General features: G+C 36.5%; 1 protein-coding gene across 1 annotated transcript in view; it reads left to right on the top strand.

Annotated features, from left to right (window-relative positions):
- The window catches only part of LOC130583047 (dystrophin-like), a 382,130-nt gene that overhangs the window by 246,948 nt on the left and 115,324 nt on the right, over positions 1-19,858 (top strand). The window contains exon 17 of the mRNA XM_057382115.1: positions 8,200-8,278. Within this exon, the coding sequence (XP_057238098.1) occupies positions 8,200-8,278 (79 nt within the window). The remainder of the gene's footprint in view (positions 1-8,199; positions 8,279-19,858) is intronic.

Raw genomic sequence — 19,858 nt, 5'->3', positions numbered from 1 at the left:
TGTGAATAGATCACATTGTAATAAAACTGTCCTGATATCATCCTACTTGTTTCACCCTGCACAGCTAAAAAGGAGACCAAAGATGTGATGTATTTGGGGTAGTTTTAGGACTAAGGATTAGAGTGAAAAGATTTATCACTGTTGGTGTAACTCTCAAAGAGTATGGGAAGGAGAGAGAAGAAAATATGAAAGAGAGGAGATAAATGTTTAATATAGTGGCTGCTGCATGTAGAATCCTTTTGTGCACTATTACTCTAGAGTGTACCCCTATAAAGAACATTTTTGTCCAACCTTTCAYCTTCTCCTGCACCTTCTGTATCCCTCCTCCTCCATGCTTCAGTCTTCCCAAGAGTCCTCCTCCCTGGCATGCAARCTCACTTAGAAGAATACAGCTCTATAAAAGTCACATTTATACATATCTTTACAGGGTTATTCTGAGGTGTATGTCTTACTATGAGCAGAATTGTCTCGGGAGAGGCATATTTCTCTTCATTTCTGATACAGGAAAAGACTTTTGGCTTTCACACAACTCCTGAGTTAGAGTGGATAAACCTCACAGAGAATTCCCTGCATATGTTTTTTCATGGCACTACGTGTGTAGCAGCASAGCCTAAGCAATTGTTCAGCTCTTATTTATAAACTTTATTGGATAAAATTGAGAGGTTTACTACAGATTTATGAAAAATGTATTTTCACTGCATTTAGGGTAGCARCATGAGTTTGGGAGTGGGAATTGAAATTGCAAAAGGGAGCGAAGATGCTCAACAACAAATTGCMAAGACAAGAATGGGGAAATGGTGGGAAAGACAGGACTGAACATCAAAGTCTCTTGAATACTGATGGGATGATAATCCCAGGGGAATCAGAGGGCAGATGAGTGAAGGGRGTTGAAGGTGGTGAAAGAAAAAACTTTGAAATGGTAATCAGCTAAAAGTAGTGCTGAATAGAGACAATACTGACTGAAACCTCTGTTTCTTTTACAAGTAACCTGCATTAAATACAGGTCCAGGCTATGGGAATTCTTACTTGCATTTATGAGCAACTGTTCCCAAAACTAATGCTAGTAATGGCACTAGAAATTCACAAATCTGGGGGAAAGGAGCAATAAAGCRAATGTAATGAAAGATCAATGAAAGTGAGGGAATGTAACTAGAACTATAAAAGAATAATCTTCACCGGTGATGCTCAACCAATACAGGATTATTGCTTAGGCATTTGTTCTRGGGCAGATATAAAACACTTCTTGCATGACATTCTACTTACAGTTCCCTAAGTCACCAAGGAACCATTTCCCTTGGYACAAAAGCAGTGTATGTTACCTGACCTTTCAGAAATAAATGGTATTTTCAGTGCAGCATGAATTTATTATTTTTTATTAGCTTAATGAGAGAAAAAAAAATAGAAATGGCAAGAAAGAAAATCAAAGTAGCCATAAAATCATGTTAAGAGAGAGTATGGTTTTACCTTAGGGATGGATTATGAAACATTAATAAGAGCATTTTCAAATGAAGTACAAAAAAGAATTTATTATAAATTGTTTAGAAATATTTTTAAAGAGAATAGCAARGAGTCAGTTCTGTTTCAAAAGAAGAAAAACTATAGTGAAGAGAAGTAACAGTGTTTTAGCAGAGAAGCAAAATAAACAAAAAAGCCTACAAGAAAGTGTCAAATTTTTGTATCTTTACGGATGTATATTAAGGAGATGTAATTATGTTGTACATAATATTATTTTCTGTGCATTCCCTAAAACTGAAGAGAACATACCTGAAAAACCACATCTATCAACCAACCATGTTAGGGTAGAAACAGTAGATGGTTAGAGCCTAAAAGGACTAATGTTTCAGCAATAACAGAATCATAATTAATGGTTCAGCCTTTTCCTATTTCCTTATGGTATTTAACATAAGTAAGTAGGAAATCAGATAGCATAATTTTTTCTTGTGAATAATGCTTATCATTTATAATCCAGAACTCTCCAAATGGCCTGTGTTTTTAGCACCATTTAATAAGATTCAATAACACTGTCACAGCAGAAAGGTTTACATCCATAGTACAAAGAGAGGACTCACTTTAGGTTTGTCCCTCTTTCCTGATTCCCTGAGACTTCTGTTCCTCAGTTTTAATTGCAGCTGTTCACTCTGCTCTTGGTCACCATCATTCTTGTTAATTCCTTCAAGGTTTTTTTGCAGTTGATCCATGTGTGTCTTGGTCATGGTGCCTAGAGATGACCACAGTACACCACCTGAAAGTCACATGGATGAGGGGTAATCCTGAAGGATAGATAAAATAAAAAAATTTTTTAAAAAAGTGGAAACATTTCAAAGCATACAGTATTGAGGTGTGCAGGTGCCTTGATCTCTGAAGTCAGATTTGATCTCAGGAAGAATATGAGCCATGCTGAGCTCCTCACTGAGCAGTTTTACTCATCACAGATCACATTCTCTCCCTAGTTGTAGTCACCCGGCTCCCACTGTCTTTGAAAATGTCCAACTGCATCAAAGTGAGATTCATTTTAAGATCAATAACCTACCAGAGGCTCAGGGTAGCCTAYACATTCCAGTTTCTCTTTTCCCCAGCCTGCAATACAGAACTAAGAGCACATATAGTATAAGAGTATTTGTAGTTCCAGCTCTCAGCTGAWGGCAGAAGGGAAATCACTGAACCTTTGGCTCTGCATGTGAGAGCTCCAAGGAATACATTTTTATGGGGATGTATAGGAGATGCAGAAGAGATTTAAATTGGAATATGTTGAAAAAAGAGCTCATGAGAATTTTTTGGGTGAGGATTAAGGAGCAGACCAGTGTGTGTGACACTGTCTACTACAGGGCACCTAACCATGCAGAACAACTGGTATTTATTTATTTGAAATCAAAGCTAATGTAAATTGTAAATTGAAAACYTTTTAATTGGTRTAGTGCTGCTTTGTAAGAAAAAWAGTTRYTAAATRTCAATGTTTGTAAAATTACTTTCTTGGTATACTATAATAGGAGTACAGTAAAGAATCTGGCAGAAAAAATAGCTGATATTGATTAAATTGCATACAAAAATCATTATTAGAAAAGAATTGATGTGGCTGGGTAGTCAAAAATTTGAAAGCTTTGTTAAGAAATGCTCCAGAATGGAGGGCTGCACGGCAGATTCTTGTACTTCGAAAAGGCTGAGCCCATGTTCAGCTCATACCAGTTCCATAAAATAATTTATATCCTACAAAAGTTCATGAATAGAAATGAGGAMCATAAAGTGATGTGATGCTAGAGGTTTTTACAGAACCTCTAGCAGCTTGTGTGATGGCTTCTGTGGGAGCAGTGGGGATGTCAAATGTGAGGCATCCCTGACAGAATATCTTTTATTCAAAACAAAAAAAAAAATTTAACATTTTTTAAGAGAATTGTTTCCTAAAGATGTTTGTTCTAAAGATTTCACATGGTTTACAACTGTTTTATTCTCTCCAAATTTGGATGTTTTTGTTATTTAAACCTAACTTTCATTCCTTAGGCATAAAGATGCACAAAGCCTGAAGTGCACAGATTTGGGATTATAAAACAAAAGCCTAAGAAGCTATAGCTGGTTATTCACAGTAGACATATTAAGTCAAGATCATTCTTTTATTTACAGTTTTCTAAGGCTGTTTGCCCCAAGCTTTAAGATGTTTCCTGAATTTATATTACATTTTATTCTCTTGTTTCATCTGAAAATTAAAAGAATCAGTCAAGGTACAATACATTGTACATAGTTTTTATGATTTTTTTTTTTTTAACTGAAAGGAGAATTGCATGAAGTCACTCAGATTTCAATCTGCTGAAGCGCACAGTCCCACCATGACCCAGAAATACGAATTTAGTCTTTGTTACAGCCCTAAATGCATGCAAATAGCATTGTACTTATCTGTTTTTTTCTTTAACGTGGCAAATAAGCACATTTTTACGCTCTTAAAATATTACAGAAAGGCTGAACTTTTCACCAGAAAACTAATTGTCCTTAGCTGATTTTTTTTTTCAGCTCGGCAAATGTCAAGACTCAAACCTGAACTTCAGCAGTGGGAACAATGGCTATCAATTGCCTTTCCCCCCCTGCTGTTCCTCATTAAAAGCACAAAGTGTGCTTATTTAAATCCATCCTTATCGCCCAATGACTGAATTGGGCAGCTATTAGAAGTGCAGCAGATCAGATCTTCCTGTTTATTGATTTGTGAAGAGCAGACTCTCTCTCTCTGCTTTGACAGCTCCGAGTCAGTGAGAGCAAAGAAAGGAGATTTTCAGCTCCTGGGAGGAGAATTGCTGGGCAACATTAAAGAGGGTCTTGTAGGAGCCACTTTCCTTTGATATGCAGTCAAATTGSCTGTGCTTGGAGTCAAGGTCAGGAGGCTGTGGAAATGCTATGAATATGGTGGGGAAATTAAAGGAGTGTTATTTTAATGAGTTTTGTGTGTAAGCATGCTGATTGACACAGAAAATTGCCCTTCTCTTTTTGTGAGAACAGCTTTTGGTGAAGCAAATTTGGAAAAAAAAAAAGAAGTTTGTGTGTCCTTTTGCTGCTGCACTAAATATAGCTGTTTAGATGAGAATCTTCAATTCTTTCCTTCTTTTCTTGCAATTTTTCCTCAGAATCCCAGCCATTCAACAGTTGTCTTAACTCTTAACATGGAGCACTTTTTTAAACTAGTGATCTCATTTCTGCGGTTTCCTTTTTAACAAGCAGTAAAAATTGCTGCTCGCACACCTTCATGTAATTTTTTTAATAAATTCCTTGTCAAGTTCACTGCATGTGAATTCTCCAAGGGTGCTGAGCAGAGAGAAGCATCCCACCAGTCACCTTTTCTCACACAGCAGCTCACTGCAGAGAGGTTTAGCTGGAGATCAGAGCTCAGAGAAGCACCCCRGGGGAAATTTCCTCCACTGAACTTGTTCAGTTGAAAATCAAAGCTGTGGGCAAGCCTGTGGCAGGATTAAACCACAGCCAGACCAAAGTTATTACGGCTCTGTAGTGTTGGTACAGCCAAGATTGATGGACTGACAGGCCATTTTTTAGCTCTGTGCTGAGGCCACTCATTATTTGCTGGCACAAGGTCAATAATGGGATGGGTGTGCCTGTGCCTCCTTCCTCCTGCACATCTTGGAGCAGTTCAGCAATGCCAGCACTCCTCAACAGTTGCTGTTGGGTGTTTGAGAACATGGAAAATACTGAGAATTAAACAGCTCACATTTCCATCTTGATCCAGGCCTGCTTTGCAAAGTGGACATAAACACACACACAAAAAAAAGTGTGTTATATGTCATTAAAAAATTCTCAATTAAGCCTCAAAAAATAAAATTAAAAAAACCAAAATGCCCCAGAATTTAGTAGTAGACCCAAGTTAAGTCCATCAAAACCTTAGTCTGATTGCAGTGGAGCTGTTATAAAAAATGTTGCCAAAGTTGAGCCTCTACATCAGGTAAAGCACTGACAAACTATTCCTAATAACTGCATGACAGAGCTTTGCTTTTGTTATTGCTGTAATTTGTTTATCTGAACCTGATTATGTATTCAGTTCACATGGCTGCATCCAAGTGATGGGAAACAGAACTTGTTTCATCAAATGTTCTCAAAGTCTTTAAAGGAGAAGGATTTTAAATAACTTTTTTTTTTCCTTKCCAATTTGTTTAGCAGAAGCTGTTTCTGTACCGTATCGATATCTCTTAAAACCAGTGTAGGATTTTTAAGATTCCCATCTTCAGCCTGGAGAATRTTTACTGCACTGCTGTGGTTCTTTCATTTGTTATGATTGAAAGAAGATAAATGTTATGTAAAGCATTGGATTAAATAAATAATGGAAATGCATGTCTTTTCAAGCATGTATCCCCAGTGAGGAAAGGCAACGGTTCAAATATCCCAATTAAGGAAAATTCTGATGTTTGCTTCTAAGTCAAAATCAGATATAAAAATATTTTGTTCTGTTTAAACCAAATTCTTCTATCTTGATTCAGATAAAGCAATAGCTGACTTTTTAGAAATCAATTTWTTTATTTATTAGTAACATTTCTTGTGGAGAAATACTGCGGAGTTTTACATATCACAAAAYATTTATGAAGCCTTACATGGTTTCAGATTCTGTTATTTTATCATTTACATGTTACTTTTGGTAAAATTAATAGAAACTGACTGCAATAATCTTCCTTGCTCTACCATCAACAGTGAGTTCATCTTTTGCTACCTTTTACCTAAAAGCTGGTATGCCAATAAATCAGCAAGTGRTGTTTCCTAGCAGCCAAGTGGAATAACGTTTTGTACTCTCTGGTGATCTTTCCTGGAGAATACTCAAGATTTCTCAGTGTTTTATTCTTCTCTGTATTGACAAAATCTACCTCYAGACAGAGGTATTTCCTGGCTCACATCCAAAGCTGTTCACTTGGAAAGTTTACCCTGAAGTGTGCGAGGTATTTTATTTTGCTGATATACATATAAGGCTAAAAATCTTCAGGTTAATAATTTTGTGCACTTTAAAGGTCACCAGGATATTTTGAAGGGATTGAAATTCTCAGTTTTAGCACACTTATGGAAGCTGAATAAGCAGTGGACATGTGTATTCCCATGCTCTTTTCTGACCACAGTTTGGCTGTTGAAATATGAAACACTGCTCCCCACTGTGTGTTTGTAAAGTTCTCATTCCCTTTAGGGATTCCTCATGCCAGGAATTACTTTTTCCATCCTAACTGACTTAACAAAAAATATGTACTAATATAAAGGAGGAGCCATATGTTTCTTTATTAACCAATATTTCCTAATGACACAATAAGTGTGTTATGAGGTAATTTTAAGACAATCCTAAAGAGTATATTCATTTTCATTATATTTTCCAGTGTTTTTTATTTGCATTTTTTATTTGCACTTTCTATTTCTTTATGTATGTTTAAGATTATCTTTCTAGTCTTTTTTGAAAGGTCATTTCTTGGTTTAAAATAATAGCACATCAGATGATGTGCTATTAATGATTCTGTACTTAAGCTAATTATACTGATGACCACAGTAAATAAATAAATAAATTCCTATTGCTTAGTTAAACAAGATTTTGGGGTCTAGGGGTAATTTGGCAAGCACAGGGAGTCATATCAAATAGCTCATTAATTCTCTCATTATTTTTCCCTTCTGACTGTATCACACCCAGTTTCTATACAATTGTTCCCTCCTACCACCAACCAAAAAATTCCCTGAAAGTTTTAAAATATGGATTTATTTTCACTTGTGCAACCTATTTGATCCCTTGTCATGTATCTCCCAACTAGGTCAATTAAAACACACCAGTCACCCTTACCTTCTGCTCTGCCAGTGTTGATGGAACACCTTTTTTACACACAATATTTAAGTGAATCTGCTTCCTATCWGTTATTTTACTTAATATATTTGAAAAATATTCTATCATTACTTTCAAGCATTTTTCCTTGCTTTACCTAATCCCATTCTTAGGGCTAAGTTAATGACATCCTTCTAACTATGTAGGCTGTATAGGGGCTGGTAGATGTCATCCATATACCAGGGAATCCTATCGTGATCCCATCTTTTGGCAGCTTGCTCAATACTCCAAATATTTTCAAGGGTATAAAGATAAACCAATTTTTAAACTACCCTCTCTGTTTTAATGCAGTGCATCAGCCCAACAAAAACATTAGGAACAACATGTTCTTCAAAGGAAGAACATATCCCAAAGAAAGGGTTGAGGGGTTGTGATTTGACTGATTGAAAGAACAGAGAAATGTTTTTACCAGCTGCTCTTTGGTTAACCTCATTTCAGCACTTGGTTAAAGCATAGTTATCCCGTCCACATTAAAAGAGATTAATTTTTACATGCTGATTTAGGATAGTGTACTTTTAAAAGTACTTTAGAAGTAGTTTTTGGAAAGTATTAACAGATGGATGTTGTGACTTTAATATTGACTAGCAGTGTCATACTCTTTACATGTACATAAAGTCAGGCACATTTCCTACGCCTTTATTTGTCAGCCTTTTCATTTTCAACTTCTAGTTAAGATGGGTGGGAACCACTTTTTTTACCTTCTTTTTTTTAAGTGACACATTTAATCTCATCTAGACCCTGAAGGATGACAATTGTTTCAGGAACCTGCTTAATTTTAAACTGAATGTTCACTAATAAAAAAATTATCTGGCTATAATTGCTCTTTGTTTCTTCTGTAGAAAATAGTATTTTTTTTTCTTCTCTCCTAACAGGTGGCCATTGATGAGCGCATCAGGCAACTGCATGAAGCTCACAGGGATTTTGGCCCCACTTCCCAGCATTTTCTTACCAGTGAGTGATTTCCCATTTCCCATCCTTCTTGTGCAGTTTGCATACACATTTATTTGATATTTTTGTAGCCATGTGCTAGTTGGTTTTTTTTGTTGTTATGAATTTCTATTTTAGACTCTACTACAGTGGTTTGTCGTTTTTTTTTTTTTTCCTCTTGGTTCAGAGGACTGTTAAATAAAATCATATTGTCTAGGTCCAGGGTAAAAGGAAAACATCTGCCATTATCAAGAGTCTTTGTCCATACATCTATCACTGCAAAGCTCATCTTCATTTTTTGGGGGATCCATTTTAGGACCAACAAATTAAAATTATGTTTAGAAGAGTGATTTAAACCCAGAAAGGATTAAGAGGGGAAAAAAAACAAAAAAAACACCAAACAAATTTGGTTTATCTCTTCAAAGAAATGTTCAGCTCTGAAAAGGGACAAAATAAGACCTGCAAGAAAAATATTTTRCAGGATTTGATCACGTAGCAGAGCAGTGAGAGGATCAAAACCAGGGTGGGAAAGTTGACAGAAGAATGGCAGCTAGGTAAACTTTCTACAACTATGCATAAAATATAATTGCCAGCAAAATTCCCACCTCACCTCCACACGCATTCTTTTATCAAGGATGTTTTGAAGTTCWCTGAAAGACAACTTGAAACACCTTCAAAGCTCCAAGGCAGTGACTAAAGTGAAGCTTCTTAAAGGCCATGTCTTTTCTATTGTACTTCAATTAAGGAAAGTAAACAGTAAAGCTTTATTTTAGAGATTATATCAGCAGAACAGAACACAGTCACAGGATAATGGTCTCCTACATGCAGAGGGACAAGCTATCCAGACATCAGAAATAGATGTTACTATTATTGCACAGCTAMGCTCACAGTGGGCTAGAGGACAAACTTTTCTTCAGCTGATACTGCATTGTAATTTTAATAKGTTAACCATTTTTCCACTGCAACTCTCAATGGGAAGCTGAAAATTCTCAGCAGGATGACCTGCAAAATCAAAACCAGGGTCGATGTTTTGCCATATAAGACTAATGCAGGCTTTGTCAAATTATGATCCTACAAAGAAATAAGCCCTATTTTCATAATTTTTTGTTTCAAAATCACTTTTCTTTAACTCTTAATCACTGGTAATACTTTATCAGCTCAATATATATAACTGCAAACCAGACTTGTCAAGAATGAACATGGAAGAGTTATGAGTATGTGACATGAATAAAATATTTAATTTTATTAATAATGGGGGTTTTGTGACCCATGGTGAATTCCTGGTGAAAGAATAAATTTGTAGGGTACATTAAGCAAGCCTGGAAGAGACTARAGTGACCTGCACTGCCTGATCACACTGATCAAGTGTCTCTGTGCCAGTGTTGGGTGTAGCCAGAGAACTGGTGTGGTGGTCATGTCCCAGGACCATTCTGCCTTGTTATTGATAAACTAGATCAAGCAAAAAGATGATCAGTGTTATGATATTCACCTCTTTTAGACACCACCAGTGAGACATTATTCTCCTCCATAACTAAGGAGAGCTAGCAAAGGGTGGACATCATTCTGGGTACTTTGTGCCACTGAGGACCATTTTAGGAAAAGGAGCCACGTGAAACAGTCAAATAACTGAGAAAAGTTTGCTGTTAGATTTGTGTGCAAATACATAATCTTACCTGTGCATGCAAAAGTTAGGTATTTGAAGCTCTGAAAACATCTACAGAATCCTAYCCAGGTCTAAATGTTCAGCCACTGAAAACTGCCAGTGTTATATCAGTTCCATCTTTCCACCAAATTCCAAAAGCATCCAGTTTCACATACTGTCACTGTGCCTGAGGAAAATATTGTGCTCTGGTGTGCTTTTTATGCTTTTTATGTACTACTTGTCCTGCATCCCTGCAAGGATGGAAGCACTTCCATGGGAGAGAGAGCACTGCAGGACAGAGAGTGCCACGTTTTTTACCATCCAGAGCTGGTCTTTTATCTGTAGCTGCATTTTTGGGGTGAACGAGTCCAACAGAAAGGTTGCCAAACAGAATCAGGCAGGTCCAATGAAGGTGAATTTTGTGGCTGGTAAATTAGCTTTCAGGGCATGGCAGGCAGAGCCTGAGTTGATCAGTTGATCTGTGGCAACAGCAGTGAAAAGATTAATCATAGCAATTTTTATGGTTTTATTTTATAAGCTCAAAACTCACTGAGCATTTTTATGTAAGGAGCTGAGACACACACAAGATCAATGCAAACTATAATCAGTGAGGAAAATAAGCAATCTATTGGYTGTTGCATATCTAGTTTATATGCCAGTAATAATCAGTTCATCCTCCCTAACTGAGCATCAACTTTCCCTCTTCCATACATGCTTTCTCATCTTAAGGTGCAAATAATAATCTGTGTTTATATTCTTAAATGTACAATTATCCATTTAGAGTTGATACACCTTTAAGTAGTTCTGCAAAAAGGCTGGTACTGCAGTCAAGTMTGCATAAAATCAGTGACTGAATTACATTTCTCTCCTATCTGAAAGAAAGAAATATGAGCTGCTAATCATGGTATTTTTTCATGTGTTTATTATTATTTTATACATAGAAATTATAGCATCATCTGTCTTTTTCTGCTTGGTTGAACCTGAAGCTGCATAGGGCTGTTGAAAACCTAGCACAAAAGTAATGGGGGAGTGATACAGGGACCTCATATTTGTCATGCCCTGTGAGGCAAGGAATCAAGTGGTAGTCCCTGTCTCTAAGCACTTGCAGCCTGTTCTAAGGGCTGTTCATTTACCTGTTTTCAAGAGAGATTGGAAAGAAGGTGTGAGCTAGAGAGATAGGAGTGAAAAAGAAAAAAAAAATGTATTCCTATTTGTGGCATTTTTTAATTAAGGACAATTTTTCTCCATTGTCTTTTCATGCAGTTCAACTTTTTTTTTGTGCTATTTCATCTTGCAAATGACCAAGTGCCAGTGTTTACCAATGCTGTGGCACAGGATAATTCAGATTTGTGGCAAAGGAGTGGTATCCACTTGTGTGTCTCTCTCCATCAAGGCTTCGGTCTGCCCTCAAGTATAAAGGACTTTTATCAAAACTGGCCCTTATTTTTCACATAAACTTGCCTGCCTTCAGGCCCTATACGGTTTTTTTTGGGCTCCCTTAGCCCAGTTCTTGTTCTTTTGATCAGTCCTTCATGCTTCCCCAAACTCATTTTTCCCTGCCATTTTCCACAGGGTCAGTCCCAGCTCCAGCCCAGTTCATTCCTTGCCAAGAACAGAGGCTCACAGCATTCACAGCAAAGGTTAAGATATATTTGATAAATGTATTACATGTGCAAGACATTGCAACGTGAATTCATGGGCTGAGTTTTTGGTTTCAAAGGACTTGCTGTTTATTTAGAATTCTCTAAATCAGGATGTAAAACCCCAGCAAAAATAAGATCTTTCTATTAAATAGAAACTTGTAAATATTTAGCAAAGTAATTTAAAAAAAAATCTGTGATCCTTTCATGGATGATGGTGCTTAATTTTGGAATTATATACAGTAACTGAGGTGTGAAAAAGAGTATCTTCAAATTTTTAATATAATGCCAGCTCCAAAGTTTTCAGTGACTCCTATGGAATAATTTTACTGTTTTGACTTCACCTTTATTATTCCTCTGTGATTCTGGCTCTTACAAAAAAAAATGAGATTCATTATCTCTTGTTGGAAGACCCACCTATATTTGTCACAATAGTTATTACTTTTTTTTGAGATGCAAGAAATGAGAGGCAGGATTGATGTCAGATTGTTTTTAATATCATTTGCTGTGCTATTCAGCCATCCATCCTATTTTTAATGGCATAGCTCATTCATGTGCATTGATGGTGATTGCTGAAAAATAGAAGGTGTTACATCTTTTAAAATCTTGAGCAAACCTTGTAATTTACTGTCCAGCCCCAGCATGAGCCATCTTTTAGTAAGTATAGCATGTCAATGCAGTGACTAAATGAAACAAGGCTCAAGGAATAACTGGCAATTATTCAGGAGTGTGACTGGAAGATTCCAGTGATTTCCAAGCTCAGACAATGTGGATTTGTGTCAGCATGAAAAACCTGGAAATACAAGGAACAGAAAGAACATTTAGTTTTGCAAGGCTATGAGGCTGATAGACCTGTAGCCAACATTTTGGAATTCATATTTCCCAGGCTATGAGCTTTTGCTGCCTGCATACATCAGTACCAGACTACAAATATTTCTGTATGAGGATTTAATTTAGATCCTCGTGAGGATTTAAATGAGTCAAATGAGTTTAAATCCTCGTACCTAAACATGTGCTAGGACCTRGAGATGCCTAAGGGGAGACACCTCACTGTGCCTTTCAGTTTTGGACTCGTAAGCAAGAGGAGCTCATACTTCAACTCGAGGAGGTTGCCTTAGCAGCTTTCCTCCAGAAACAGGAAGATGAGGAATGCTGGAGCCAACAGTTTGTACTGCAAGTGATCAGAGTGCATCTGCTGTATTTTATATCAGACAATTTTTGCCTGAAAATAAAGATTACAGTCCGAGGAGTGGGCTGTGTAACCTAGGTCCTCCTTCTCGGGATAAGCTCAGAGTTGTTTAGATTCAGAACTGAGTCTTTTTTCTCTTTATTTCTGTGCCTTTGTGTTTTCCTTCAGTTATTTAGACACTCTCCTGAGAAATTGGAGATGTGGGTCTGAATTCCTTCAAGTTGGGAGAGAAGTCAAGCACTCACTTCTCCCACCTTCTATTTGAGTGCTTAGATTATCATGCAAAGCAAAGATTAGGGAAGCTCTTTCTCACAGAGGCAGACGTCTTTAAAAGGGCAAGTCCTGCTAATTAAGAGATCCAAGTCTAAAAATGACAGGGTTCTATGACTCTTAGGACACTTYACCCACCCACCTGATAGATTATTTTCCAGTGCAAGCAACTGTATCTTTCTCTCTTATTTCTCACTGCGTACACTATCGTATTGTCTTTCACATATCACTTTTGACAAGCAAACGTCAAAGACCATGTCCATTCATCTATGTCCTTTGGAAAAATGGTTTAACATTTTTAGCTAYCACAGCAAATGTTTTGAATAGAAAATATCATAGAAAATGTCTGGTAGTAGAATAAGGATAGAGGATAAGTGGACACAAATTAATCAGCCTAACTCTGAAAAGTGTCTGAAAGCAAAGGGATTTTGTTATTGCATTTAAATGTATTTACAAAAAACATTCATATATTATATGCATTTAAGTATGGTCATATTAGCTAGAGGAGCCTGATTGTTAAAAATCTGGTTTTCAACTTCAGTATAAATGTAAAGTAACTACATGTGCTTCTGAAAAAGGAAAAACTAGCAAACTAGTTTCTGAAAAAGGAAAATCTACCAGCAAAACCAAATACCATTCCCAGGTCATGCCATTGTGATCGTCATGGTGAATTTCTAGCATGCAACCTCAAGACTTGTGTGATGGGTAAATCACATTTAAAGTTAGGAGAAAGYGCCTTCAGTTCTTTTCTTCCTCATTTAGAATACCATGGCCATAGCTACAGCTTTTGCCTTGGCCTGACTGCTGAAGGTCTTTAGAGTAGTAAAACATTGGCATATTTTGAGAGATTATCTTTGTGATGGCTTTTGGAATAAAGTTAGTAGAATTAATTTTACAGTGTGCTTTTATTTTTTTCATTATATATTATTCTCAGGAAAACCACGAAAAAACTCTACACAAATCATAATTTGAAACATATTTATTTGATGAAATATTATTCGTGGAATTCCAGCTTTATATTTGTATTTTTCTCTTTCCTGCACTTTTGTGCTAAGTGGCCCTTTCTATTATAGTACATTGGGATAAAAATTCTGAACAAAATTTTAGACAACTTTCAAATGATGATGTTGTCCCCTTCTGTTTACCCAGAAGCAAGATTTTTTTTTTTCTTGTAACTAATATTTTGTGTTTTGGGGAAATAGGGTTACACTAAGAAAAAATCTTAGAATGCCAGTTAAACATAATCCATTCTAAATCTCTCTCTTGTGCTTCTGGTTTTAATATGTCATCTATTTTAAAATGCTGTATAATATTTATTTTAAAGCAGAGAGGGATTTTTTGGAGGCAGTGAGWAGGAGATATGTTATCTTGATTTGGTTTTTATAGCAGCCTAATTAATTTCTGTAATTTATCCTTAGCTGAAAGAATATTTTATATTCTGCAATGCTAAATAATTTGCAAGTAATCAAATACTAATTTTTGCTCTTAATAAGATTCAAAAGATGTTTTATTGCCCATTATACTTTTTTTCCACTCTCTGAATTCGTATCTTGCTAAAACAGATTCTTCCCCCCAAAATTTTATAATCCTGATGGAGTTACATTGGACCTGTGAATCCAAATGAAAACTRTTTAGTTTTTTCACCCTGCCAGTTTTAACTCAGATGACTTTAAGGATGTGCCCATGTTGTCATGATTGTTGTGTTCAGTTTAGGACTTTTCTTTGTCCTCAAGCTCCAGGACTAGGATAAATCAGGTGTAATCCACGTATATGTATATCAGAATTTTTTCTGTTCTGTTTTCCTGTGGAGAAGAAAAGACATGGAATGTTTACCAAAGATTTATTTTTCTATTTATCTAATCTCATTTGCCAAAAATCACCACAAATTTGATTAGGCCATTTTATTGCCTTCTTTGCTGAGCCAGTTTTAGAGACTTCATATTTAAGAGCTTAAGAGTGCCACAGAAGTTAGCAATGTGGAATATCTCTAGCTTGGGGTATGTGGGCCATTACAGACTCTATCTATATTTCTTTGCCATATTTCATTCCCTATTCTCCTATTAAGCAAGTAGATTCTTGTATTTTTGCTATTTTACAGTAGTGTGACATTTAAGAAAATGAGCATTAAATGGACTTTATACTTCACATTACAAAATGGCATTTGGAAATTTCTTCAAACGCTGTTCATGGTTAAAGATGGGCATTATTTAGGTCTCATCATATAATGTTGACCCTAAGCTGCAGATGATAAATCTGAAGTTGGCCATAAAGGTTCCAGCAGGAAATGCAGGACAGAAAAGCCTCTTTTAACTCCTGTAAAATGACTGTCATAATTGGCCCTGATCACAWGATGAACTTTTTAATGACTGAAAATCCCTTCTCCAGAGTGGTTGGATGTGCTCTAAAAATGGTATATTCAGTGAAAGTCTTCATGTGGGCTCCAGTGATAGACAGTGCTGCCGGAGTTCAGGGAAGTTGTGAATGTTTGCTTGGACTTAAAAACAGCAGAATCCAACCTGAGAAGGGCTCAGTGTCCAAAACGCCCTTGAATCCATCCCCATGTGCAGCTAGGGCTTGAATGGAACMGAAGAGACCCCAAGCTGTGCAGACCTTATAAAAAACAGGTTTTGATTGATGTTTCTGCCTTGTAGCTTCTCAGTTGCGTAGTCTGTTTTTCTTTCAGTATTAGACCTCAGTGCCACACAACATGRTCTGGTTGTTTGGTCATCAGTCTCACCTGGAACAATGAAAAGTTCACATGATTTAGAAATCAAGCTATAAAAACCCTTTTACAGATATATACTGGCATTTTTTGTGAAGGATCTCAAAGAACTTGCAGATGATGCAAACACTTTTATTGTGCCACTGCCATGCACATAAACATTTTGGAGGTGGCATCCTGCCAGTGTCCATCATGTACTGATTATGGTGGGGAAATATTGCTTTAGTATTTTCTCTAAGGAGGGGAAACATGAGCTCCTTACAATGTCTGAAGAGCAATATTTTCTCATTCATAATGGTGTAATTTGAAAATAATCAAAATGTAGTAYTCAATGAATCTTCTTTGAAAAGTTRAGGTTGCTTAMAYAGATRGGAAATTTTGATTCTTGGGGAATCAGAATCTTTCCTGATGCAAAGATCATCTCAWCATTTCTTTCTCCCCACCTGCCTTTATCTGAAGTCACCAAATCCATACCTTTCTGGGTGAAAATAATTGGTATCAAAACAAACTTTATGTGAATAACTGAACAGTTTCCTAACTCTATGCCTGCATTAAGATATTAATGGTGATAATGCTAGGTAGAACAATGTAAGTCATGCTGGTCATGCAGGCAGAATTTCTAGGSTGAATCAGAGAATTATTATCGTTAAAATGTTAAATGTGAACATAATTAAGCACCTTGCTGAGTTACAGCTACTATGGCCACCAAGCAAAGTAATGTGAACATAAAAATGAGCTCAGCTTTAACTACAATGATGTTAAAAAAAATGTATAAATATAAATTTCTACCAAAAGAAAAAGCAAACAAMGTAATTGACAGGATATTTGTAACAGTATGTGGACACTACACAATGCCTCTTTGTGATTTCTGTCCAAAAGTCCTCAGTGACAAGTAAAAAAAATATTTTTATTTAGAACTGAAAAAAGTACACTCTCATGGCAACTGGAAGTGTGTGCTGACTATTTAAATAAGGACCACTGATAGTAACATTCAAATGTGGACATATTGAATTTACTCTTTGAATAGCTGGAGGAGAAATAGTTTACTATTGGTAAACATACATGTATTTTTCATTATGTTTGCCGTGCTAAAGTGAAATATTTATAAGATTTTTTTTTTGTAGTATCAACTACTATCATCCTATTTAATATTTCATTCAGATCCCTGCATAGATTAAAACTGTACTGAAGTTCAGAGAGCCAGCATGCCACTATTTCATTATACATTCTGCAAACAAATAGGAATATAGGCTTGCCACCAAGAACCGTGTTCACAGGCAAAAAAATTTCTCAGCTCTCAGAACACCTGCAGAAAGAAATAAAAATTAGGTAGCCATTAAAATGTATTTCAATGCAAATAAAGTGTAGAGAAATTTAAATTCACTCTTTAATACCCTGTATTTGTTTGTAATATTTCATTTAGGTCACAATAGCATAGAAAGTAGCTGTGTGTATGGTAATAAAACACTTTGGAATTACTCTCAGCAAAGAGGAAATGTCTGCTTCTTGASTGCTGTAGCACACAGGGATACCAGAGCATATAAAAAAGTCTTTGCTGGCAAGACTTTTAGGCTGACTTTACCATTTACCTGTACTCATAATGGATGCAAACCTGTACTGATAACCAGAGATAAGAAACAGAAGAAACAGCTGGTCTCAGCTTCTGGGCTTCTGCCAGAAATGGAATGATTATTCTCTATGTATAGCTGTAAAAAGTACTGCACATTTTGTCAACTCGAATTTATGCAAGGTTAGAATCATCCAGGAAACCAGAAGTGTATTATAGACAGCTTCACAGCAACCTCTTCAAGCAACACTAAATCCAATTATGCAGAACATCACAGAATTGTTTGTTATTCCTATAGCTCTTAGCYCTCATGAAAGCAAAAGTATTTGTTCCTCTTCTAATAGATCAAGAACACTATCATATGTAAGATTCTGTGATAATAAGTTATGACTGCAAAGCTCTTACCCAGATTAATTCAGAAGCAACTGAAGAAATGTGTCTTCTGAAAAATACACAGAGATCTATTCTGTCCTTTAGGTATTGAATTAAAACAAATCTTAAAGTGGAGCAACTGTGACTTGATAGTATTCCCACTGGGAATATGAATAATTGCTTGAGAGGGAAATATGTAGCAAGGTCAACTTTTAGTTAATACTGAAGGGTATTTTGTTTTTCAAAAATGATAACTTAGTGTAATTTGATTCAAATTATTCCTCAGGCAACGCCAATTCCCATGGATAAGAAACCTTACAATTGTCACTGGGTAWGCATTTTAAAACTAGTTGATGGACCACATATTAGCACATAGTTTAGTGTTTACTGAATGAAAGCATGCAAAGAAATCACCCAGTAAYTGATAGTGTAAAATGAAACAGTGATCCATCTCTGACTCCTTCCTAGTGCCTTCTAGAATGGAGAATACTGGAGCAGTCAGCAAAATTATATTTACAGCAGACTTTGTTCTTACACAAAGACTATTTAAGAATATTTATGAGAGAACATTTAAGCATCATGKTTAAGAATTTTGTATGAACCTGAAAATGGGGTTAGAATAGGACATCCTCCCTTGTTTCAAGGTATTTATTATGAAAATATTACATTATATWTAATTTTTGATACTTTTTGCATTTCTACATTTTATCTTTACCTCCTCTGAGGCTGAGGCAGAATAGAAACCAAGAAGCTGCTGCTGGTGGTACCAGAAAGGGCAGCTCAAAGAGCAGCAGCTTTGGCCTTCCCAGCTCCCCAGCCTTGCAGCCTACAAAAACAGAAACAATGGCAGTGCCTGCCCCAAAAACGAGTGTTTGATCATATATAAATTAGGTGTAGATTTGAGTATTTACGTTTGAAAACGCGAACAGTTCTGTGCTCCTGTGTTCATGGGCCATGCTACAGACTTCAATGGCAGTGCAGTGTGATAGTTTTTCAAGAGATCTAACACTGTAATTAAAATTCTGTTTCTTGCACATTTTGAGGGTTATTGGTTCTCTCTTTGAAATTTTCTTCTTTTAAGARCACTAATCTCTGTAAATGTAAGTAATAGGAGAGCAGTGACACTCAGCTTAGCTACAGATGSCTGAATGATGGTTTGAAGACAACAGCAGAACCTGCAGAGATGCTGAGGTGGAATTTTCAGAATTCCTTGGCCACCAGCAATCTGAAACAGGATTATCTCATTCATGGAGAGAGACTTTTCAYRAGGGCATGTCATGGCAGGACAAGGGGAAATGGCCTTAAGATGAAGGAGGATAGCTTGAGATTGGGTGTTAGGAAGAAATTCTTTGCTGGAAGAGTGGAGAGGCACTGGAAGGTTGTCCAGAGAGGCTGTGGGCTCCCCATCCCTGGAGGTGTTCAAGATCAGGCTGGCTGGGGCTCTGATTAATTTGGTCTAGCAGGAGCTTCCCTGCCCTTGGAATTTGGAACTAGATGATCTTTAAGGTCTCTCCCAACCCTWACCATTCTATGATTCTGTTTCTTTCAAAGACATTCCTGCCTTTCTCTGGCTTCTTARCAATGTCCAAAATGTACATGAAACCATTCACCCTCTCAGCAGCCTGTACCCTGTTCTCACCAGCTCTTCCTTGTTTTCTTCACACCATCTATAATGGCACCARTTTCTCCCATGGCTGATTTGTGTCCCCTCCATGGAGTCCCCGTTGTCCCTCCAGCCCTTCTTCACAATTCAAGTGCAAAAGTAGCAAAATTTCCCTACAGTCATTTTTATAAATATGTTTTGTCTCTTTCCTCAAACTCTTTTTGTCCACGCCCCAATTGTACTCCATTCTACAGACTAAATTCTGGGAATCTGGTACAAAACAGATGAAATCTGTATATTGGTAATTATTATTTGTATGGATTGTGATTTGTTGATTTTGTTAAAGTTCCTTCAGCTTGGGAGTGGCATAGATACTTTTAAAAGTATCTGTTTTGAATAAGAGAGGGAAAGAGAATAGAGCCAAATGGTCAAGCAGCTAATTCCTAGTTGTCCTGATAACAATTGCTTTCCTTTGTGAACAGCAGGGGTCACTAAAAAGGAAGGTTATACAGGGTGAAACAAATAGGCTTTTTTTTTTCTCTCCACTAGATCACTTTTCATATGTTTTCTGTTTTAATCATTATAGTAAAAAAAAATTA

This window comes from Malurus melanocephalus, unplaced genomic scaffold (genome assembly GCF_030028575.1).
Source record: "Malurus melanocephalus ecotype Western Australia unplaced genomic scaffold, MMel_1.1 scaffold_550, whole genome shotgun sequence".
In the NCBI taxonomy this organism is placed as follows: Eukaryota; Metazoa; Chordata; class Aves; order Passeriformes; family Maluridae; genus Malurus; species Malurus melanocephalus.
This window is presented reverse-complemented; position numbering and strand designations above follow the sequence as displayed.